The sequence below is a fragment of the Kryptolebias marmoratus genome, linkage group LG2, assembly GCF_001649575.2.
Source record: "Kryptolebias marmoratus isolate JLee-2015 linkage group LG2, ASM164957v2, whole genome shotgun sequence".
Lineage (NCBI taxonomy): Eukaryota > Metazoa > Chordata > Actinopteri > Cyprinodontiformes > Rivulidae > Kryptolebias > Kryptolebias marmoratus.
Genome location: NC_051431.1, coordinates 23,970,395 through 23,993,488, shown reverse-complemented (window position 1 = coordinate 23,993,488; position 23,094 = coordinate 23,970,395). Strand labels below are relative to the sequence as shown.

The 23,094-nt window shown below is 39.7% G+C and overlaps 2 protein-coding genes across 6 annotated transcripts in view; both read right to left on the bottom strand.

The window, feature by feature from the left end:
* Nucleotides 1–766: 766 nt before the first annotated feature.
* LOC108244428 (TRPM8 channel-associated factor homolog) lies at nucleotides 767–13,460 on the bottom strand. 4 transcript variants are annotated; one of them, XM_017430623.3, is made up of 15 exons: nucleotides 13,054–13,103; nucleotides 12,542–12,636; nucleotides 11,615–11,722; nucleotides 10,658–10,722; nucleotides 9,728–10,510; nucleotides 8,923–9,139; nucleotides 8,448–8,739; nucleotides 5,903–6,204; nucleotides 5,603–5,777; nucleotides 5,386–5,480; nucleotides 4,351–4,561; nucleotides 3,688–3,924; nucleotides 1,864–2,087; nucleotides 1,601–1,714; nucleotides 767–1,419 (listed from the first exon to the last, which is right to left on the bottom strand). In XM_017430623.3, the coding sequence occupies exons 5-15, from the start codon at nucleotides 10,372–10,374 to the stop codon at nucleotides 1,177–1,179; spliced, it is 2,757 nt and encodes a 918-aa protein (XP_017286112.1). In that variant the 5' UTR covers nucleotides 10,375–10,510; nucleotides 10,658–10,722; nucleotides 11,615–11,722; nucleotides 12,542–12,636; nucleotides 13,054–13,103; the 3' UTR covers nucleotides 767–1,176. The 4 variants fall into 4 exon arrangements, with proteins under 4 accessions (XP_017286112.1, XP_017286115.1, XP_017286114.1 ...); XM_017430626.3 differs by lacking the exons at nucleotides 12,542–12,636; nucleotides 13,054–13,103 and adding an exon at nucleotides 13,342–13,460; XM_017430625.3 differs by lacking the exon at nucleotides 12,542–12,636 and having other exon boundaries at nucleotides 13,054–13,186.
* A 247-nt stretch (nucleotides 13,461–13,707) lies between these two features.
* The window catches only part of LOC108244430 (TRPM8 channel-associated factor homolog), a 9,864-nt gene continuing 477 nt past the window's right edge, over nucleotides 13,708–23,094 (bottom strand). For both annotated transcript variants that reach the window (XM_017430629.3, XM_037982059.1), the window contains exons 2-12: nucleotides 20,464–21,153; nucleotides 19,659–19,875; nucleotides 19,217–19,508; nucleotides 17,956–18,257; nucleotides 17,656–17,830; nucleotides 17,439–17,533; nucleotides 15,924–16,134; nucleotides 15,261–15,497; nucleotides 14,917–15,140; nucleotides 14,654–14,767; nucleotides 13,708–14,472 (exon numbers count right to left, since the gene is read on the bottom strand). In XM_017430629.3, coding sequence (XP_017286118.1) covers nucleotides 14,230–14,472; nucleotides 14,654–14,767; nucleotides 14,917–15,140; nucleotides 15,261–15,497; nucleotides 15,924–16,134; nucleotides 17,439–17,533; nucleotides 17,656–17,830; nucleotides 17,956–18,257; nucleotides 19,217–19,508; nucleotides 19,659–19,875; nucleotides 20,464–21,110 — 2,757 coding nt within the window. In that variant the 5' untranslated portion in view covers nucleotides 21,111–21,153 and the 3' untranslated portion in view covers nucleotides 13,708–14,229. The remainder of the gene's footprint in view (nucleotides 14,473–14,653; nucleotides 14,768–14,916; nucleotides 15,141–15,260; nucleotides 15,498–15,923; nucleotides 16,135–17,438; nucleotides 17,534–17,655; nucleotides 17,831–17,955; nucleotides 18,258–19,216; nucleotides 19,509–19,658; nucleotides 19,876–20,463; nucleotides 21,154–23,094) is intronic.

Genomic DNA, 23,094 nt, shown 5'->3' with positions numbered 1-23,094 from the left:
CTAAACTAAGCACATTTTCAGACTCCAAATTAACCATAAAAGGTTTGATACTTGTCTACATAAAGAAACAATATTACATTTCTTTTCATTATAACAACATATTAACTTTCCAACTCACTCTCCTGGTCACACTCTGGATCTTGTCTGCTCCTCTGGCCTCACAATACATCAGCTCTCGAGCCTTAACCTCAACATCTCAGACCACCTGGCTATCCTTATGGACATCAGCATCCCCATTACAAAGGATAAACACAGAATAACATTCAGAAATCTTAGATCCATCACTCCCTCTGCTCCCTGCACTCCTCTGATGCCAACTTCCTGTCTTTACCACTAAGAACTAAGCATCGGACCTGGGCTGACATAACTTTCTCCATAGCTGCTCCCACTCGCTGGAACTCTCTTCCCAAACATATCCGTGACTGTACAGTACACTAATACTTATTAAATTCTTTTCTGTACCCATAATCTGACACAAGACTATCAAAATTACAATTATAGATCAATGAAATACTAATTCCAGGATGGAATAAATTACCATCTATGTAAAAAAAAAAATTCTCAGTTTGGCATATTGCACATAGATAAATAATTACAAACTTTGCTTTTGTTTTTAAAAAATGCAGAATAAATAAAGGTTTTTTCAAAGGTAACCTTTTTTAACCATTTTTATCTTTTACTGTGCCATTTCAACACCAAACAATACTCCTTTTGCAAAACCTAACTAAATTCCTTGCCATTGTGAAAGTTTTAAAAATAGAAGCAGAACAATTTAGATATAGTTTATTTATTTATGCAAGAAACTGCCACATCTGTAAGAATATTTAGATTATTTTGACCCTTTTCTTTATATAAATGACCTTTTTTTAATGTCTCTCTGAAATAAAAAGACTCCCCCCCAAAAAAGGCATAGGTTGTTTTTTTGTTTGTAAACCTGTGTGTAAAAGGTATAAGCAGCAGAAATATTTACTTTAGACAATGTCACATAGTCTGTCTACTTTATCCCTGTTCACTGAAAAACTTCAAACGAAAATGCATAAAGCCAAATGCAGAAAAAACAAACAAAAGAACTAAAGTGCTTCATTGAATTTCCCAAACTACACGTAGCTGATCTAATGAAACTGGTCCCTTTAACTCCTGCACGCCGGGCCTCCCTAATCTGCAGCTGTGTGACGATCAGTCATACTGGACCATGGGGTGATCAGACCAGGGAGGCAGGCTGGACAGCTTCTCCTCAGTGGCTGTTTCGATGGGCCATCCCCAGGCTTTAAGGAAGCCAGTCAGATTCATGTTGACAGTCTGAGAGAAGGTCTCAGCGTACAGGTTCATCTTCCCTTTGTTGTCCTTGGGGAAGTTGCTCATTTTGTGGTAGGCAGCAAACACCTTCTTAAAGGCATCCCAGCCAAACTTTTCTTGGAGCTGCATGGACAGAGTGAAAGAAATGAACAAAAAGTATAAATACATTTATTATTTCTCAGCACAGCAGCTGTCTGATCAATTAGAACTGAACTCAACTCCTTTTCAAACCAACTTTTTTAAAACATTATGTATGAATGTGAACAGGGATTTTTGGTTTCTCTACATAGCATGAATCTCTTACCTGCATATAAGTCTCCAGGGCCACCCACATGCTCCAGCTGCTGAGTTGCCTGCCCCCTTTCACATAGTCCTTTGCTCGAGTGTTTCTGTTTTCCACACTCATAGCTGGATGAGCCTGAATCAACCGCAGTGAAACAGTAATTGTGACACATTGTAATTCCACCAAAAAGCTAAACGTTATCACATAACAGGATTCAAACAAGATGAGATGTTTTGAATTTCATGTATAAAAATACACTTCAGTCCAACTTCTGGTTACTTTACCTTTGCCCTGTGGATGCCCAGCACCTCCTCATGCACGTACACTGACCACAGGTTGCAGGTACACTCTGTAGTGTGTGACGGGAACTCCCAGCAGCCCCTCTGCTGGTTATGTCCGAGCTCATGGATGCTGCCCCAAATCCCTTTAGTTTTTGCATTTTCAACATTGAGCACCTCATCTGCAGAGGACTCATGTGCCATGATGGGATAACCTGCATGCATCCAACCTGAACAGAAAAGAGAAAAAAAAAAAAAAAATCACAGTCAGACAGCGCTTTTGGGTTAAGGCAAAGGTTTTTACAACTGAAAGAGCCATTTTTTATCCTTTTTTTTCTACAGAATAAAATTTGTATTATTTAGCTACAAATTTCACTTGACTCTTAAAAAAAGCCTTTTTTAAAGTTTAGAATAGAAAAATATAATAGAAACAGCCTATATTGTCCAGCAGGGGGAAATTCAGGTGTATCAGCAGAAACAAATATAAAGGTTCACACAAAGAGTTCTTAAAGAGTCAAAAACAATATATAAAGAAATAAGGTCAACAATGACAATGATAGTAATGTGCAACACAGCTGGATCACGTTTTCAAAAATATACATATTGTGCATGTGTACTGAACATCGAAAAAGAACTATTTACAATACAGTATATAAGTTCAGAATAATCAAAGGTGTGCAATAACAGCGGAAATGTTATTTCAACAATGAGTAAAAACAGAGTAGGCGATTGTGCAAACGCCAGCATGTATGTAAATACTTCTTGAGTTTGTTGGGAGCAGTGATGGTTATGGAGTCTGACAGCTGCTGGGAGGAAGGACCTGCGGTAACGCTCCTTTGTGCATTCATGATGCAGCACTCTGTCACTGAAGGAGCTCTTTAGTTCAGTTACAGTGTCATGCATGGGGTGGAGGACATTGTCCATCAGTGCACTGGGTCAGAGAGCATCCAATTGTTTAATGAATTTAATGAATATACTGTATAAAAATACTAAGACATTTAGATGTTTTATTTAGGTGTTACGCAAAGAGAAAAAAACAAATTATATAATTTGTGAATGAAGATGTTGCAGAGCTATTTGCTTCATTCTGCACAGTTTTAGTTTTTACATAACTACCTATTATACTCATTTGTGGAAAATGATTAAAATAAGTAGCCCACTTGGAAACAAAGAATTAGGTTTCATCCTAATGTCTCAAAAACAGTGAACAAAAGAAAAAAATATATAGACAGCTAAATGTTACTAATAGGTCCTTTTTGATGCCTTAAAATGTAATAATTTTCTATGGATGTGTAAAACTACTTGCTTTTACAGAAATTTGCCTCAATATGATGGAAAAATGTTAACTTTCTGGTGGCTTTGGAGAGCAATTGCATTGTATATCAGGAAGTTGTATTAATAAAGCAGGGAACAGGCTAACAATTTATTAGCTCAACAGTAAAACTGATCATTGCAATTTAAACAGGGTCTGGTGAAAACTCATGTCATACTTTGCTCACACTGGTACTGAAATAATTGGAAGCTGTGTACACTGTGCCTATATCATTATTCATATGTGCACTGATTTCACACAAGCAGCCCAACCCACCTCCAGACAATTCTGCAGCAAAAATGGCACACATACACTGCAAACAGCTGGACAAAATAAAAGATAAAAATGCCTTTTTTTATTGTCAATATAAATTTGAACATCACTCAGGTTTATATAATTTTTGGACAAATGTACAAAAGCCATTTGAAATGAGCTGAAGAGCCACAGATTGCAGGACTCTGGGTTAAGGGAATTAGGAGCAGCATATGTACTTTCTTCTAAAATCCAAAAAAACCTACCATGAGAAATCTGCACTTCTGATACAAAGCGCTCTTTGCGAGGAAATTTGTGCGGTATGGAAGCCAGGTCAGCAATGGCCCTCATGATGTCATTCCACAGGGCCGCCACCTGATCAGGACGCTCCAGGTTTCGGACAGCTTTGGACGGTACAGTGAGGATGATGTTGTCAAACTCCAACTCTGCCCAGGGGGACGGAGCTGTGCGCAGCAGCGACCAATCCGCTGCAGTTGTCACACCTGGAAACAAACAAACAAATGAATTCATAATGGAGCAAATAATTATCACACACATGTTTAGGTAAATGTTCAACAACATCAACAAAAAAAGATGTTATCATCTAGTCTGTTGTATTGATCTGAAAATTTTGGATAATTTAGAAGTCCAAAAAATGTCTTAATGCTAACCTGCCCACTTGTTTGTGGGTTACACATACGATACATTTACAGTGCTGGTTTATATATCAGAATTGCAAACACCAATGATATCACAACACTGGAATATAAACATATGCAGCACAAATAAAATCTGTTTTCAATCTTTTTTTGTATTTGGACATGCATGTCTTCTAGCATTTATGAAGGGAAAACAAAAAGCTTGCCCTAAATAAAGAGATAAGATTATCTCCCTATACCCCAGAATAAAAATGAACCCTGTAAACACACCTGATTTATAATAGGGTGCAGGAACAGCCATTTGCACTGTGGCCTCCACCCCTTGCGCCTGTGTTTTGGGTGGAGCCACCAGGTAGATGAGTCCTCCCCACAAGTTCCACACCTGCATCATCTCTGAGGTAACAGGAAATCGCTCATGAACTCGTGGAGGTCTCTTCAGCTCTGCAGCGTTCAGTCGATCTGTTTGACAGCCGATTTGGATCTGCGAACAAAATAAATACAAGTTTGGAAATATATTTCTGAGCATCCCTGAATGGTAATCTGTCCTGGCGGTTTTCTTTTGATATGCATGGTCACATTGCACTGTAGTGGGATGTAGCACCGTGTCCGGATCAATATCTGTCTAATCATCAGAAAAACACTGGTCTCATCTTAAAAAAAAAATCTTTCTGTGCTGGGCAGAAACTGAGGAGCAATGTGTCTGGCAAGCAGACGAGGCACTCAAGTGTCCTTAATTTCTCTGACAACCAGAGGATTATTTCCAAATGCCTTATTTCCATTCATGCAGAGACTGAGGAGAGAAAAAAGAAGGCAGAGAGATACTAAAGGAACTTTAGTTGGACTATCAACCTTCTCACAGCCTAAAAGTCAGTAGAGGCTCGCTGACAAACCTCAGCTGCAACATAACTGACTGAGTTCACTTCTTAATTCCTGTAAGTGCAGCCACAACAACTATTAACCACTATTAACTAACTATTAACCTCACACAGGGCTGAGCCTCAGTCTTATCACATTTCCTGAACTGAACTTTGAGCACAGAGACACAAGAGTGCTTTCCTCCATCCAAGGATCAGACCCAGCTACAACCTTTCAGCTCATCGGCCCATCAGTGTGTTTCAATAGCATCATTCAATATATGGACTACAAACAAAAGAAAGGGAGAAAAAAGCTAATTTATAGAGATATGGTTTTATTGTGAGCTCACTACTATTAATAATATTATTAATTATGTAAAATCAAAATGTAAATAAATGTGTAAAACTGCAGACAACAGAGACAATAATCATCTGACTTTGTGTAAAGTACCTGCCATCCTTTATTGACAATCTCTGCAGGTATGGCGATGTAGGTCTTCATACCAGGAGAGAGATAGAGGCCTGTACTGACCCACTCCTCCCCACCTGTTAAACACACACAAGGGTAGGCAATATCCATCGGTGTGCTGATTAATCAATATAACCTAAAACAGAGTTTTGACTCAATGAATCACATACTGTATTTATTTATATTTAAAAGTTAAAACCTTTTGTGTTCACATCAATCTTGACTTTGTGGTTGTAGACAACCGGCAGCAGTGGGTTATCCTTGATGAGGTGGGGCAGAAGGGCGTCTGGATTTGGGCAAACCTTATACACATCTGCTCCCACACTGAGAAGTAGGTGGTCTTTGGGACTTTTGATGGGGCAGGACGCACTCACCTTGGCAATGAAAGTGAGGGAATGAAGGGTTACGGTTCACACGTTCAAAAAGCATCAACCACCGTAGTTTTGAGCTGTTCCAGAGTCGTGTTTTAAAAGATTTAAATTTCATATTGTGTGCTCACCTGCGGCAGGCCTGATTTCTTTAAGACATCTGTGAGCGTGGCCACCACCTGTTTGTAGGAGCAGCAGTCATGAGCTTTCATGTTCAAGTAGGTGGAGCAGTCGGTGCCCAGCTTCTTGAGATGCTCCTCCTCATGTTTGCTGAGTTCTTCACCCAAGGTTACATGTCTGGCAAAGCGGTGCAGAAGGTGACGGAAGTGGTAGGTGTCTTTGACTGCCTTGCTCGGAACAGGAGCCTTGTATACACCCGAGGGAAGAGTCGCCCCCAACAAGCTCAAACCCATTTTGTTCAGGATTCTGTTCCCTGAAAAACATTAACAATTTGGTGGGATTCCTGGGAGAGCTGTGTGTAAACACATCTCTAAACCTCAGTATAATAAAGCAACCTAAAGAGTGGGCTAAAATATCTCCACAACAATGTGAGAGGCAAATTAGGTCAGAGAGCGGTAACTTCAAGGTTTTGCAACTAAACCATGAGGTGAACTTATTCTTCACACAGTATTTTTGGTTTAGACTTAGTTTTTTCACCTGAAGTAGTATTCACCAGATTTAAGACCTCAATATGTTGATAAAACATCTGTTTTTTGTTTCTTTTTGTTTTTTACTAGAACTACACATAAGAAGCAATTTTGATCTTTTTATCTAAAAGGTTAGTTAGTAAGTTTCTTAGAAATAAAGGTGCAACATATCATTAACACACAAGTCATGCTTCTCAGTGACATCTCTTTATACTGGGACTTTACTATTTTGTAGTTCCTCTTTTTGCCCACTTGATGCCCTCAGTACCATTCAGACTTTCTCCCCAGAAGAGGTCCTTTGTTTGGCTGCTGTTTATCAGGAATAGCCTAAAAGTTTGTTTCTAATGTTTTTTGGTTTTTGCTTTCATCTCTTTTTCTCAAATTTTCTGCCATCTATTATTCATAGTGAGTTAGTTTCAAGCACCTTTAAGTCTCTTTACAGTAATTCTTTGTCAGTAATTTCAGTGTCCAGTTCCCTTTCTTATCACAGTTTTTCATAGTCTGTGGTGTTTTTTGTGTTGATCTAATGCAATGATACACTTTACAAGTCTATTACTTGAATTGTAAGTATCTGAAAAAGACTTGAATAACATATTGAATTTCACTTTGATGGGAAATTCAGTATATTATTTGGCTCTGCCCACCTGCCTAGGCCTTTTGGAAGGATGTAGCTGCAATAATCTCCTAAAATCTAGGGTTGTCTTTTTCTCCAACCTGTACACCCATATACACCCATTCTTGAAGGCATGGATAAACAGGATTCTTATCTTTTGAAAGTTGCACTGGCAGCAAGCATGAAGAGCTTTAAAAACACAGCTCCACTACTGGCCTCGTTATTGACATAATTAAACACCTCCACCCATTAGAGCAAATGGCATACTGCATCCTGCAACAAATTTACCTAGGAGAAAGACAATGAGAAAAACTGTACACTTCTCTTGCTCGCCAACATGACAGACTATTGATAACTGTGCATGATCAGTATACAGTATGTAAAAATAAAAAAATCACTTCATACTGATGCCCATCCCATTGCCTTCTGTTCTAAATATTCCTCTTATTTTGTTTCTTAATTTAAAAAAAAACTTTCAACCTTTAAAAAAAGTAAAAAGGAAAGGAAACAATATGCAGATATTAGAGTTTTAAACTCAGGGATTAGTGAAGATTTCAGTGTAAATTCTACAAATGGTTGAGTTCGGCAACTTTCCTCTGAACTTCTGAATTTATTAAACCCATGGACTCCCCAGCAGTGATCTTTAATGTTGGCTTAAATATCAGCTAGTTTACTATCCTGTAACAATTTCAGAGAGCTCTGTGCTGTCATAACTACAGTCTGGTATTACAAAAGAATATATTGATTAGGCAGCACCACCAGATGTACATTTATTTATATAGCGCTTTTCAGCAAAAAAGAGGTTCAAAGTGCTTGTCATTATGTACAGTGGGAAAATAAATTATTTCATTCCCTAATGATATTCTAGGTTTTCCAATTTACAAAAAATTAACAGTCTCTAATCTTTTATGGTAGTTTTATTTTAATTGGAGAGAGACAAAATGTCACTAAAAATCTAAAAATCCAGAAAAAAAAACAATTAAAGCTACAAACGTATTTGCAAATCAGTGAGGAAAATAATTATTTGATCCAATACAACCCAGCCAGAATCCTGTCCCCCGCAGATTAATTATTTGCCATGTGGCACACAGATTAAAATCAGTCAATCAATCTCAGACACTTGTTTTGTGTTTAAGCACACCTGCCCACAGTATTGGTTTCTTCCATTCCAACCTCTTCAGGACAATAAATAATACCAAAGAGCTGCTGTCTCTGCTCGAAGAGGGAACGGTTGGGTTGTAGTAATGTACAAATCAATTGTAATGTTTATGTAATAAGCTTTTTCTGCATTTTTAGTTGATTTTACAGCTGTCCCCAATAAAATGAAACTACCATAAAAATAAGAGAATGATCATTTCTTAGTGAGCAAACTTTGAAAAAAAAAAATCAGAAAGGGATCAAAATGATCAGTCATACCTGAGAAGTCTGTTAATGGGTTTTTTCCTCGGTGCTTCTGTGCCCAGTACCAGGCATGTCCACCCATCAGAAGACCTCCTCCCTCCGCTACAAAGTTTTGGATTTCTTCCAGGTGGTCACTGATGCTTGCTGTGCACACAAACACACTCAGGTCCTTTTTGAAGCCCGTTTTCTCACACTTCAGACCCGACCTGGAAAGCATGTTGAGGGCATTGTTCGGCGCCACACCAACGACCCCTTTGCGGCCCTCATCCAGCCAGTGAAGGGCATTGGACCAAAATGAAGCAAATCCCTGGGTTAAAAACAGTTATTACAAGAAAAACAGAAATATATTTTAATAAATTAAACTATTTGACTGATTGAATTTACTGTATTAAAACTGTCATAATCAGATTGAAGAAATAAATCACTTTGTATTTGTACAATAATAACAACTTCTCTAAGGTTAACGCCCCAGTAGTTACATAGACTTCACCTCATTCCACAGAAGTCCTTCATGTGTGATCACGATGACCCGGCCCTGGCCATAATAGGCTCCTGCCAGGAATGCCTGTCCTTTGTCTGTTGTACCGATTGGGAAGGCAAGCGGGCCATGGACCAAAACCTCGGAAGCAGTTGATCCATTTGGGACGTTAAACTCTGACACCCCCTGGAGTAAGAACAGCAAGTCATCCTCGAAATCCTTACCAGTTCTGTGTTTAAGAAAGGTGGAGGGGAACGAGAAGAATGATACAAGCAGTGACAGACAAAGACAGGGTGGATTAATGCATCACTTTACATTTTAATTGTTGGTCATGCTTAAAAGTTAGGAAAGAAGTTGCTTGTGAAGCTGTGCATTTAGTCAAGTATTTGTCTTCACCAGCAGAAACTATTTATTGCTTAATGCTTTAACTAATAATACATATTTATTATTGTGTATGTAATGGAATGCAGCACATGCTTTTTCTGATTCTTAAAGATGAGAACAAAACTAAGGTTTAATGATATTTAATGACAATTAATATTTTTGGATATCTAAAATCCATGAAGGATTTAAAACTTAAGGCTTGTAAGTTTGCTCTTATTTTAACAATTATTAAAAAGGTACTCATTGCAAAGTATGAATATGCTGTGCTGCCTCAAATTGAACTCAAATTACAAATTGAGGATCATGACTTAAGTGTTAGTGAAGGTTTCAGTTTTAGGTACGCCATCTTGATTGTCTGGTGGGTTTTTTCTTTAGGATTAAAAGAAGAAAATTTCTAAGTGTGTAACACAAGAGAAATAAAGTGTACACTTACACTAAAGCCATATAGGAGGATGGGATCTGTGGGTAGACAGGAAGGTTTTCCACCTCACCCGGATGATCAGAGAAGTAGACCCCAGCAACACCAGACACCTTGTTTCCATCAAAATTATGCAACGTGTTCTCCTTTGGGTGATCTGCAGCCCAGCTCCACGCCTGACCCGCAATCAGCACCCCCCCTCCTGCTTTCAGAAATGCCACCAGATCTGTTGGGTCAGCCCCCACACTGTATGCATCTGTCACGTACACACCAGCTTTAAGACTGTTACTAAAAGATCCAACCACTTCTGTTTGGAAGCTGGACCTGCTGAGGTTGTCGGCGACTGCCTGGACGTTTCTGTGCACGGCTACAGAAGGATTGTCTGATCCATCACCTCTCAGCCACATCAGGGCGTTCTCCACCAGCGCAGGAAAAGAAGTCAGGTAGCTCTCGTGACCCAGGACGACAATCCTCCCACAGCCATACAGAGAGGCAGCCATCAGAACCTGGCCTTGGCTGTTCATGGCTAAAGGAAAGGAATGGTCCCCGATCAGAAGCAGGTCGCTGGGAACACATTGGCCACGGAAATCCAGTTGTCTCAGACCTCGCATTAAAAACATGTAGGCGCTTTCAGACTGGTTTAGGACGGACTGGTTGGACATGGTGTGACTGGTTTATCAAAAAAAAAATAGAAATTAAAAAAAAAAATTTAAAATCAGTGAGGAAAGCAAGTGGAGAGCAGTACAGTAGCCAAAGATGCTTTTAAAAGAATTGTGTCAGGCTGTCAAGCTGTCAGTCCTGTCGGAAAAGAAAAGACCGATATTAATGACACTCGTGACATTCAGGCAACAACAAAAACATGTCAATGAACAGCTTCACAGATAAATATCTATCTCTTCTTTTTTTCCTTTTTTACAACAAAAGCAAACTTAAAAATCACAATACCTGGCGGTCTGTATTGCTGTTCCAGTACAGTTTTCCCAGACAGGTTCGATTTAAACAAACAGCAGCTGTCAGAGCAGAAGAAAGAATGTAAATGAGAGCCAGGGAAGGAGTGACTGAAAAAAATAAATACAATAAGAAGACTTCAGAGAGGACAACCCTGTAATAGGCGGTACGGAAAAAAACACCAGTGTGTCAACATTCTAAGTGTTCAACACACCCCTGAGCCAGGTTACATGAAAAACCTGCTGATCATGTGGACTAATACTTGAGGACAGGGACAATTTGAGACAACATTAAATACAATAATATAAAATAAAATAAAGAAATATATAATATGTGCACTTCTTTCATTGTTTCTTAAAAAAAACTGAAGATTACAATGTTTTGAGGAAACATTGAACACCTATGTAAGAATCTTGTTTGTAGGTTTCACCTTTTAATAGCTATTCCCCACAAACTGGAGCAGAAATTGAGCAACAGTCCCTGCGGTTATGAATATTGGAGCAACACACCCCAGAACAACTGAATAGGATGTCAGACATCATCCACCCTCTTCCCAAACATTGGTATACCTCAAGTGTGAGTCCTGGGCCCCCTGTTCATGTCCCTCTTTACCCATTACTGCTCCCACATTTACACTACCAATATCATTGTCAGTTTTGGTCATGACACAACTGTTGTGGTAGTGATTTCAGACAACAGGAAGAGGAGGTCGTTCTGCACCTGACACAGTGACGCTCTCACAATAACCTGGACTTCAGATACACAAAATTCAAGGAACTTATCCTAGGCTTTTGAAATCACAAGGCATAGAGCATTCTGCATACATGGAGAATAAGCGGGGAAGCCGGAGAGCTTTGGGTTTCTAGGTGACCTGACCTGGTCCACGTACATCTACCAACATGTGGAAAAGGCACAACAGAGACTTATTTCCTCAGAAAACTAAAGCTTGCTCACCTCCCTCATCACCCGCTGAACAGTTTCTACCGGCCAACGATTAAAAGCCCTCTGACCAACCATTGTGCAGTGCGGTCCGTCATCTGCACAGGCGAAAACAGGAAGGACCTGCAGCAAATAGAGGAGGCAGCAGATCACATCTTTGTTTCAACACTACCTGCCCTCAGGGATATCTACTCAGGTGGTGTTCAAAAGAAAACCAACTGTATTTTAAAAGACCCAACCATTTATTCTTCCCCCTGCCATCTTGTAAAAGGTTCAAACTAATCAAAACAAAAACTAACAGACGAGAAAATAGATTCTTCCCACAGGCTGTTAAAAGCCACTGCTGTTCCCTCCCTTCCCTCCGCCTGGGCCTGAAGAGGAAACAACCCCCACCTACTCATACTTACTGCTATGCATCTGTTATTGTCACTTTACGTGATATTATTACATCAAATTATTCAGTTTTCTCCCCATAATTTGTTCTATTTTTTCACAATTGCTGTTGGCTCACTGTTGCTGTACACACAATCATTATGTATTTGTATAGAAATATATTTCTGCAATCCTGAGAGAGCTGTTGAACGGGTGTTATTTTATTATGTTCTAGCTCTAAGGTCTGGGAACATTGCTGAATTTATCTAGCTGTACTCTAGCCTAAAAACTCTCACTTGTTTGATTGTATAGTAACAGTTTGTAGCAAAACTTTGGTGAAAGATCAAATGTGCACATGAATCAAACTAAAAAGGTGTTTCGTAAGAAAAGGAAATACAGCATCATTCATAATATTTCCATGGAACAGACTGAGTTTATGGATGTTTAGTTTATTTCATTACATAAGTTTACAAACTATACGCATTATGGTAACACTAGGAGGGCACGAAATGTAAGAAAAATAAAAGAAAATAATCAAAATAAAATTACTTGCGGTTTTATATAATTCACCTGCATGAAGTCAGTGGATACAAACACACTCCACCTTTCTCCCATGTTCTGCTGATTTTTTGTCAGTCCATTTCAGAGCAACAGGCGTGTTAACACTGCGAATAAAGACTTTTTAATGAGACTCGCAGTTTGTTGTGGAAAACAACCAGGCTAAAGCATCTCCGCCTTTTAAATAAACAGGCACGCCTTCACATAACTTAACACAACGCACTTAAGGTTTATTCCGTCGTAAACATACAACACACGTGTGCCTAAAAGCATACAGACAAACTAAGTAAACAAGTTAGATAACTTTGGCTCCATTAATGCCATAAAAGAACTCATGTTTTCTTTGACTGGGTGGAGGACCGAAAAATAATGACTCACTGTTTCCCCAACATGCAAAACGTAAACGCACCCAAAATATGACGTTTTTACAATCTACAGCCATTATAACTAAAACGATATATAAAGTATTTTCTATACGAGTCAACAACAACGAGATAAAAGTGTTAAAATGGATTCTAACTCACCTTTTCTGTAGCAAACCGGTTATGTACAAGTTAGTGCGGAACTTTGACGAAGAGACAGTTTCTGAACGAACCTATTTTGTCGACGGACCGCAGGTACACTGCGGATAGTTTTAAACGAAACAGAGCGAAAGGCGCATTCCCACTGTTTGTAAACAGACTAAAAACGAAAAAAAAAGCAAACATACAAACAACAACAACAAAAAATTGAGCATTGTAATGTTCACATTACATGTTTTAAAAAAACGCAACCACTCCCCCAAATGTGAGTGAAAAAACTCCCATGTTTACCTTCTAAAATAGTTGCGCAAAGGCGCTGAAGGAGTTGTTTAATTTTCGTGCTCTTGGCGTTTCTGGGACCCTCATTCCTCTGGAGCATGGGCGAGCTGTGATTCTGGGCCGGGGTCCGGACACAGGAGTCACAGATAAGAAGTGCTCCAGACACCAGGGTGAGACACAAGACTTCAGGGCTGATCATCACATGCTTTGATTGATTCCTGACTTCAGCTGACTGGGGGATTTTATCTGTTTGTACAATGCAGTTTACAGCCTCAGTCAGCTGAAGTTAAAACGGTATGGGAATTAAAATATGAGAAAAGCAGAGATTTCTTCAATTATTTGCTTTTTATTTCATTGCAAATAATTAAAACCCAACAGTTCCTGTTTTTAATACCAACTTTAATTCTTTGGTTATTAGATTATTAGGTTATTAGAACAAACAGTAGTACAAAATACAATCCCAGATTATTATGACCTTTTTAAATATATATATAATTGACCTTTTTCAGTTCATCTTAGAAACAAACAAACAAGAAAAAAAAAAACCCAAAACATAAGTCATAGGTTGTTTTTTGATTGTAAACTTGTGTAAGAGAGAAACCAGAAAAATGTACTTTACGCAATAAAGTCTGTCTACTTTATCCCTGTTTACTGAGATAATAATCTTAAAAATAATCAATAATCTTAAACTAGAAAAACAATCTCACTTTAAATTCCTTTTATATAGTGCATTCAATATTTCATATATTCCTGAAAATGCATAAAGCCAAATGCAGAAACAACAAACAAAAGAACTAAAGTGCTTCATTGAATTTCCCAAACTACACGTAGCTGATCTAATGAAACTGGTCCCTTTAACTCCTGCACGCCGGGCCTCCCTAATCTGCAGCTGTGTGACGATCAGTCATACTGGACCATGGGGTGATCAGACCAGGGAGGCAGGCTGGACAGCTTCTCCTCAGTGGCTGTTTCGATGGGCCATCCCCAGGCTTTAAGGAAGCCAGTCAGATTCATGTTGACAGTCTGAGAGAAGGTCTCAGCGTACAGGTTCATCTTCCCTTTGTTGTCCTTGGGGAAGTTGCTCATTTTGTGGTAGGCAGCAAACACCTTCTTAAAGGCATCCCAGCCAAACTTTTCTTGGAGCTGCATGGACAGAGTGAAAGAAATGAACAAAAAGTATAAATACATTTATTATTTCTCAGCACAGCAGCTGTCTGATCAATTAGAACTGAACTCAACTCCTTTTCAAACCAACTTTTTTAAAACATTATGTATGAATGTGAACAGGGATTTTTGGTTTCTCTACATAGCATGAATCTCTTACCTGCATATAAGTCTCCAGGGCCACCCACATGCTCCAGCTGCTGAGTTGCCTGCCCCCTTTCACATAGTCCTTTGCTCGAGTGTTTCTGTTTTCCACACTCATAGCTGGATGAGCCTGAATCAACCGCAGTGAAACAGTAATTGTGACACATTGTAATTCCACCAAAAAGCTAAACGTTATCACATAACAGGATTCAAACAAGATGAGATGTTTTGAATTTCATGTATAAAAATACACTTCAGTCCAACTTCTGGTTACTTTACCTTTGCCCTGTGGATGCCCAGCACCTCCTCATGCACGTACACTGACCACAGGTTGCAGGTACACTCTGTAGTGTGTGACGGGAACTCCCAGCAGCCCCTCTGCTGGTTATGTCCGAGCTCATGGATGGGACCCCAAATTGCCTTAGTTCTTGCATTTTCAACATTGAGCACCTCATCTGCAGAGGACTCATGTGCCATGATGGGATAACCTGCATGCATCCAACCTGAACAACAACAACAACAAAAAAAAAAAATCAATAAAAACAGATTTTTAGTGGGGACTCATCAGGATATGGGAATTAGGAGCAGCATATGTACTTTCTTCTGAAAGCCAAAAAACCTACCATGAGAAATCTGCACTTCTGATACAAAGCGCTCCTTGCGAGGAAATTTGTGCGGTATGGAAGCCAGGTCAGCAATGGCCCTCATGATGTCATTCCACAGGGCCGCCACCTGATCAGGACGCTCCAGGTTTCGGACAGCTTTGGACGGTACAGTGAGGATGATGTTGTCAAACTCCAACTCTGCCCAGGGGGACGGAGCTGTGCGCAGCAGCGACCAATCCGCTGCAGTTGTCACACCTGGAAACAAACAAACAAATGAATTCATAATGGAGCAAATAATTATCACACACATGTTTAGGTAAATGTTCAACAACATCAACAAAAAAAGATGTTATCATCTAGTCTGTTGTATTGATCTGAAAATTTTGGATAATTTAGAAGTCCAAAAAATGTCTTAATGCTAACCTGCCCACTTGTTTGTGGGTTACACATACGATACATTTACAGTGCTGGTTTATATATCAGAATTGCAAACACCAATGATATCACAACACTGGAATATAAACATATGCAGCACAAATAAAATCTGTTTTCAATCTTTTTTTGTATTTGGACATGCATGTCTTCTAGCATTTATGAAGGGAAAACAAAAAGCTTGCCCTAAATAAAGAGATAAGATTATCTCCCTATACCCCAGAATAAAAATGAACCCTGTAAACACACCTGATTTATAATAGGGTGCAGGAACAGCCATTTGCACTGTGGCCTCCACCCCTTGCGCCTGTGTTTTGGGTGGAGCCACCAGGTAGATGAGTCCTCCCCACAAGTTCCACACCTGCATCATCTCTGAGGTAACAGGAAATCGCTCATGAACTCGTGGAGGTCTCTTCAGCTCTGCAGCGTTCAGTCGATCTGTTTGACAGCCGATTTGGATCTGCAAACAAATTAAAGCATAGGTTTGGAAATGAGGTTCAGAGCATCCCTAAACTTTTAAATGGTAACTGGCTCTAAAGGAGAAACTTTGTTTTATTTTCCTCTGCCAGCTTATTCTTGACACACATGGGCACATTGCAGTATAACTGTATTTTCCATCTATACAGTTACTGTAAAACAGGTAAGATCCTGAATGTCAGTCTTCTGTAAGCATCTAGCCATGGTCTCACCCACCACCTTCTGGGACTTCTTCTTTGTTGCTCTACTCCGGCAGACCTCAGTCTGGCAATTTGTCTTCAAGGAAAGTCCAAACCAAATTGACAGGAGCAACTTGCACATCAATTTCTTCCAGGTGGAATGAAGGATAAGTAGAAAACGATGGTCTCATGTGGGTATACGTCATGTCACTGGAAACAGTGTGCAACCAGTTCCAAAAAAAATGTGGCAAAGATATTGTTGGTACTCTTACAAGTCTGCATTTACTCCAACAATGCAATACGTACGAGGCAGCAACTACAAACATCATGAATTATGTCATGTTTACATGGTACATGTCCCCAAAACACAAAGAAGTACACCACTGATACACAGCTCTAATGAGACAAATAAAGACAAGCAGCAGCAACACCTATTACACAGAAGTACATCGCAGTATCATGGCTGTACAGACAGAGCATTTGTATACTGTAACACTAGATTGTGTAATATTAGTGTTGGATCACTGACACATAATTGTTTTTAGGGTCTAAACGTCTTGTATACATTTCAAAACTGCTACATTCATGCTACTGAATTTTTCGATATGACCAAAATATCTGTGGCAACCAAGAGTTCCTGGAAATCACAGTCTGTATGCTTGAGTATCAGATGTGTAGAGAGGCGATGTTTTAATGTTATTTTCTTATTTCTTCATATTCCACAGAAATGCAAGGCAAATATACAAAATTGAGACAGTGGTATTAAGTTTTTTTTCTTGTTGTCAATAGGATTTACTAGTATCCTTCAATTTAGGCTACCAAGCAAAACAGCAATAAAAACTTTGACTTAGAGATATTAGCTAAGGTTGTAAGATTATTAGGTTAATAAGTAACTAAACAAACAAACAAAAAGTGTAAAGCTGCATTCCTGCAATCACTGACCTACCAACCAGTCATCTGCAAAAAATAAAAGTTGCAATCAAATGTGCCTGATGTTAGCTGCACTGTGGTGTGAGTTGAATTGGGGGTGGGTTAAAGGGTTTTACACAGGAGTACAAAATCATCAAAATCAACAGCAACAATAATAACCTAACTTTGTGTAAAGTACCTGCCATCCTTTATTGACAATCTCTGCAGGTATGGCGATGTAGGTCTTCATACCAGGAGAGAGATAGAGGCCTGTACTGACCCACTCCTCCCCACCTGTTAAACACACACAAGGGTAGGCAATATCCATCGGTGTGCTGATTAATCAATATAACCTAAAACAGAGTTTTGACTCAATGAATCACATACTGTATTTATTTATATTTAAAAGTTAAAACCTTTTGTGTTCACATCAATCTTGACTTTGTGGTTGTAGACAACCGGCAGCAGTGGGTTATCCTTGATGAGGTGGGGCAGAAGGGCGTCTGGATTTGGGCAAACCTTATACACATCTGCTCCCACACTGAGAAGTAGGTGGTCTTTGGGACTTTTGATGGGGCAGGACGCACTCACCTTGGCAATGAAAGTGAGGGAATGAAGGGTTACGGTTCACACGTTCAAAAAGCATCAACCACCGTAGTTTTGAGCTGTTCCAGAGTCGTGTTTTAAAAGATTTAAATTTCATATTGTGTGCTCACCTGCGGCAGGCCTGATTTCTTTAAGACATCTGTGAGCGTGGCCACCACCTGTTTGTAGGAGCAGCAGTCATGAGCTTTCATGTTCAAGTAGGTGGAGCAGTCGGTGCCCAGCTTCTTGAGATGCTCCTCCTCATGTTTGCTGAGTTCTTCACCCAAGGTTACATGTCTGGCAAAGCGGTGCAGAAGGTGACGGAAGTGGTAGGTGTCTTTGACTGCCTTGCTCGGAACAGGAGCCTTGTATACACCCGAGGGAAGAGTCGCCCCCAACAAGCTCAAACCCATTTTGTTCAGGATTCTGTTCCCTGAAAAACATTAACAATTTGGTGGGATTCCTGGGAGAGCTGTGTGTAAACACATCTGCGAACTTCAATGAAAAAAGGAAACCTAAAAAAAAAAGCAGTGGGTCGAAATTCTTTCACAATGTGTGAAACTGATTACGTCATCCCGAAAATGATAAATTTCAAGTTATTATAGGTAGAATAACAGGTAAAACGTGTTAACACCGTTTCTAGACACTGTACCATATCTGTCCATTTCTATGGGATACAGGAACAATTTAGTTCCTCTTCTAGAACATCCTGTGTTCTGTCTAGGTAAGAGATTCCAGTGTTTTGGTCTTGTACCTCCAGCTACCCACACAGACTGATTCCACCTAGCATAAGCTGCATATTTCACAATAATGAACACATCCTGTTTGTAAAGTTAAAAGGATCTTGTCTAATTTTGTTAATTAAGTTTAATAAATACAAAAGTTTTCTCACTCTTCTTTAAAGTGATCTGCATGAATTGTTGTGAGGGTTTTTATAGAATGGTCCATCAAATACTCATTTTCAACAAAGAGATCCAATCAGTGTGCAAAATGTTAAACCACTGCACAAATCTGAATAAACTCTAAAGTAATCATTAGATGCACATCTACAACAGATTTGAATTAAATTTCATGTTGATGCAAAGCTAATTTTGTTCAAAACCAGAACAGTTTGCAGATGATAAAGTTCGAAACCTAGAATTGTCAGATGTTAGTTTTGGATCCTGCATGGGAGTCTACTGTCCTGCATTTGGCAACTTATTCTACTTTTATCAAACTAATGGCTTCCTTGGTGGCTTAAAATCATCTCGTTGGTCATCCCAAAAGGATTCCAGACAGCTGTATGCTGTTATATTGGCAGTAAAGTTTCACACAAGCATATATTCATTTAGACGGAACCACCAGGAATATACCTGGCTGGCGTGATGTAATCATTTATTCTTGTTATCATACCTGAGAAGTCGGTTAATGGGTTTTGCCCATGATGCGTCTGTGCCCAGTACCAGGCATGTCCACCAATCAGAAGACCTCCTCCCTCCGCTACGAAGTTTTGGATTTCTTCCAGATGGTCATTGGTGTATGCTGTGCACACAAACACACTCAGGTCCTTTTTGAAGCCCGTTTTATCACACTTCAGACCCGACCTGGAAAGCATGTTGAGGGCATTGTTCGGCGCCACACCAACGACGCCCCTGCGGCCCTCATCCAGCCAGTGAAGGGCATTGGACCAAAATGGAGCAAATCCCTGGGTTAAAAACAGCAAATTGCAAGAGAGAGACAAAAAAACATGCTTTTGTTCAATAAAAATGTAAGACTTCTCATATTTATTGCCTTAATCTCTCCAATAATAACAACTTCTCTAAGGTTAACGCCCCAGTAGTTACATAGACTTCACCTCATTCCACAGAAGTCCTTCATGTGTGATCACGATGACCCGGCCCTGGCCATAATAGGCTCCTGCCAGGAATGCCTGTCCTTTGTCTGTTGTACCGATTGGGAAGGCAAGCGGGCCATGGACCAAAACCTCGGAAGCAGTTGATCCATTTGGGACGTTAAACTCTGACACCCCCTGGAGTAAGAACAGCAAGTCATCCTCGAAATCCTTACCAGTTCTGTGTTTAAGAAAGGTGGAGGGGAACGAGAAGAATGATACAAGCAGTGACAGACAAAGACAGGGTGGATTAATGCATCACTTTACATTTTAATTGTTGGTCATGCTTAAAAGTTAGGAAAGAAGTTGCTTGTGAAGCTGTGCATTTAGTCAAGTATTTGTCTTCACCAGCAGAAACTATTTATTGCTTAATGCTTTAACTAATAATACATATTTATTATTGTGTATGTAATGGAATGCAGCACATGCTTTTTCTGATTCTTAAAGATGAGAACAAAACTAAGGTTTAATGATATTTAATGACAATTAATATTTTTGGATATCTAAAATCCATGAAGGATTTAAAACTTAAGGCTTGTAAGTTTGCTCTTATTTTAACAATTATTAAAAAGGTACTCATTGCAAAGTATGAATATGCTGTGCTGCCTCAAATTGAACTCAAATTACAAATTGAGGATCATGACTTAAGTGTTAGTGAAGGTTTCAGTTTTAGGTACGCCATCTTGATTGTCTGGTGGGTTTTTTCTTTAGGATTAAAAGAAGAAAATTTCTAAGTGTGTAACACAAGAGAAATAAAGTGTACACTTACACTAAAGCCATATAGGAGGATGGGATCTGTGGGTAGACAGGAAGGTTTTCCACCTCACCCGGATGATCAGAGAAGTAGACCCCAGCAACACCAGACACCTTGTTTCCATCAAAATTATGCAACGTGTTCTCCTTTGGGTGATCTGCAGCCCAGCTCCACGCCTGACCCGCAATCAGCACCCCCCCTCCTGCTTTCAGAAATGCCACCAGATCTGTTGGGTCAGCCCCCACACTGTATGCATCTGTCACGTACACACCAGCTTTAAGACTGTTACTAAAAGATCCAACCACTTCTGTTTGGAAGCTGGACCTGCTGAGGTTGTCGGCGACTGCCTGGACGTTTCTGTGCACGGCTACAGAAGGATTGTCTGATCCATCACCTCTCAGCCACATCAGGGCGTTCTCCACCAGCGCAGGAAAAGAAGTCAGGTAGCTCTCGTGACCCAGGACGACAATCCTCCCACAGCCATACAGAGAGGCAGCCATCAGAACCTGGCCTTGGCTGTTCATGGCTAAAGGAAAGGAATGGTCCCCGATCAGAAGCAGGTCGCTGGGAACACATTGGCCACGGAAATCCAGTTGTCTCAGACCTCGCATTAAAAACATGTAGGCGCTTTCAGACTGGTTTAGGACGGACTGGTTGGACATGGTGTGACTGGTGATGGATGCCTTTTGTGTCAGGCTGTTAGTTCTGTAGGAAAAAAGAAAAATAATATTGATGGCACTTGTGACAACCAAGTAAAAACAAAACCATGTCAGTGAACCAAATCAGTGAATCAAATCAACAGGAAGAGTAAAGGGTCGAGCTTTAAGCTCCTAGATGTTCAGCAATACAAACTACACCGAGGAGCTTAAAGCTCGATCCTTTCCTCTTCCTGTGGGCAGAGAAGATCTGTAAATCTGTCTGAGGAAAATTACAATAAGAAGAGGATTTCAGAGAAGACAACCCGGTGAAAGGCAATACTGAAAAAAAAAAAACACTAGTATTTCAACATTCTAAGTGTGCAACACACCCTGAGCCAGGCTACATGAAAAACCTGCTTATAATGTGGACTTCAGCTAATATTTGTGGATGGTAACAATATGACAACATTCAGGCAACAAAATAGAGAAATATATATGTGCACTTCTTTCTTTGTTTCTTAAAAAAAACCCTAATGGTTACAATGTTTTGAAGAAATGTTTGGAACAAGCCATACGGCCAGGTTTTGAAAATCATTCATGTGTACTGATTGTAAGCCTGTATTCTTGGCCATGCAATTTATTTTGGGTCTTTTTGTACACATCTTGGCAGCTGCTCGCACATTTATGATTTAATCTGCTTTTGAAATGAAGATAAGCAGATTTGGACCAGATCTAATGCTCTTCAGGCAAATGCGTTTGAGATGAGTTGCAGATGCCCATGACGACTTGTGACTATTTTGAGAGAAAAGTTGCCACACAAGTTTGTTTGAACAAGTTCAAAACTCAAGCAACGAGGCTGCGCGCCTTTGTGATTCACAACAGGAAGTAGAGCACCCTGTGAAAGTCACAAGACATTCTGGAGACTCCATCATGAATGCCATTCACCAGCTATTCGCAGCCCAGTGAGCTACCATGTTAAGGAAATCACAGCACACCAAACTCTCCGCCCTCTACATACAGGAAGAGGAGACGGTAGAGAGCTTTCAGTTTCTACGTGATCACATCTCAGCTTACCTCACCTGGTCCACACATTTCTCCCATCAGGTGAGGAAGGCACAACGAAAACCTCATTTTCTCAGAAAACTAAAGCTTGCTCACCTTCCTCATCACCTGCTGACCAGTTTCAAAAAGCCTGGTTATTGCACATATTGCCTTGCTGTTATTGTACACAGTCATCACACGTTTGATCTATTCTACACCGCTCTGTTCTATTTTATGGTGTCTTGGAAAATTGCTGAATTTATTAAGTTGTACTCTGGCTTGAAAACTTGAACTTGTTTGTTTGTGTAGTCACAGTTTGTAGCAACGACTTGGTGAACGATCAAATGCCCACATGAACTAAAAAGTGTTTTGTTTTAAGAAAAAAAAGACAACTTACAGTATCATCATTATTACCTCCATAGGTGGGATTATTTGTGCATTTCTGAACTTGTATTTGGTTTCATCACAGAAATCTACACACTAAGCACATTTTGCAGCTGGGTTTGCTTTTACTTTTCATTTGAGTTTATTGAAGTAAAAATAGGATGAATCAAAAAATAGCTATTTTAAACTGCATGACACTTATGAACACAAAGACTATCCCTTGTATAAGTGAACTTCCTTTTGTCTAATGATCTCAGGGCAACAAACCTCCACACACTGCGAACAAAAACTTTAATAAGACTCGCAGTTTATAATGAAATATGGCTGAAGCAGCCTCTTTTGAATTAACAAGTACTATTAACTACAATAGTTTCAGTTAGTTTCAGTTTCACCAAACTGAAACTATTTAAGGATTATTCCGTCGTGAACACATAACATACGTGTGCCGAAAAGCATACAAACCATAGCTATTAATCCCGTCTTTGATACAAACAACGTAAAGCATCCATTTTGTGCAACAAGGTGTCACGCACCGAAATAATGACTCACTGTGACACCTGTACACGTAAACGAACACAAAATT

Excerpts from the sequence above, each read along its gene's own strand:
- LOC108244428 (XM_017430626.3), bottom strand. The coding sequence starts at position 10,374 with ATGTCCAACCAGTCCGTCCTAAACCAGTCTGAAAGCGCCTACATGTTT. Across the intron at positions 6,205-8,447 it reads CCCATTAACAGACTTCTCAG|GGAACAGAATCCTGAACAAA; the intron begins GTATGACTGATC and ends AATGTTTTTCAG. Across the intron at positions 1,420-1,600 it reads CCCTGGAGACTTATATGCAG|CTCCAAGAAAAGTTTGGCTG; the intron begins GTAAGAGATTCA and ends CTGTCCATGCAG.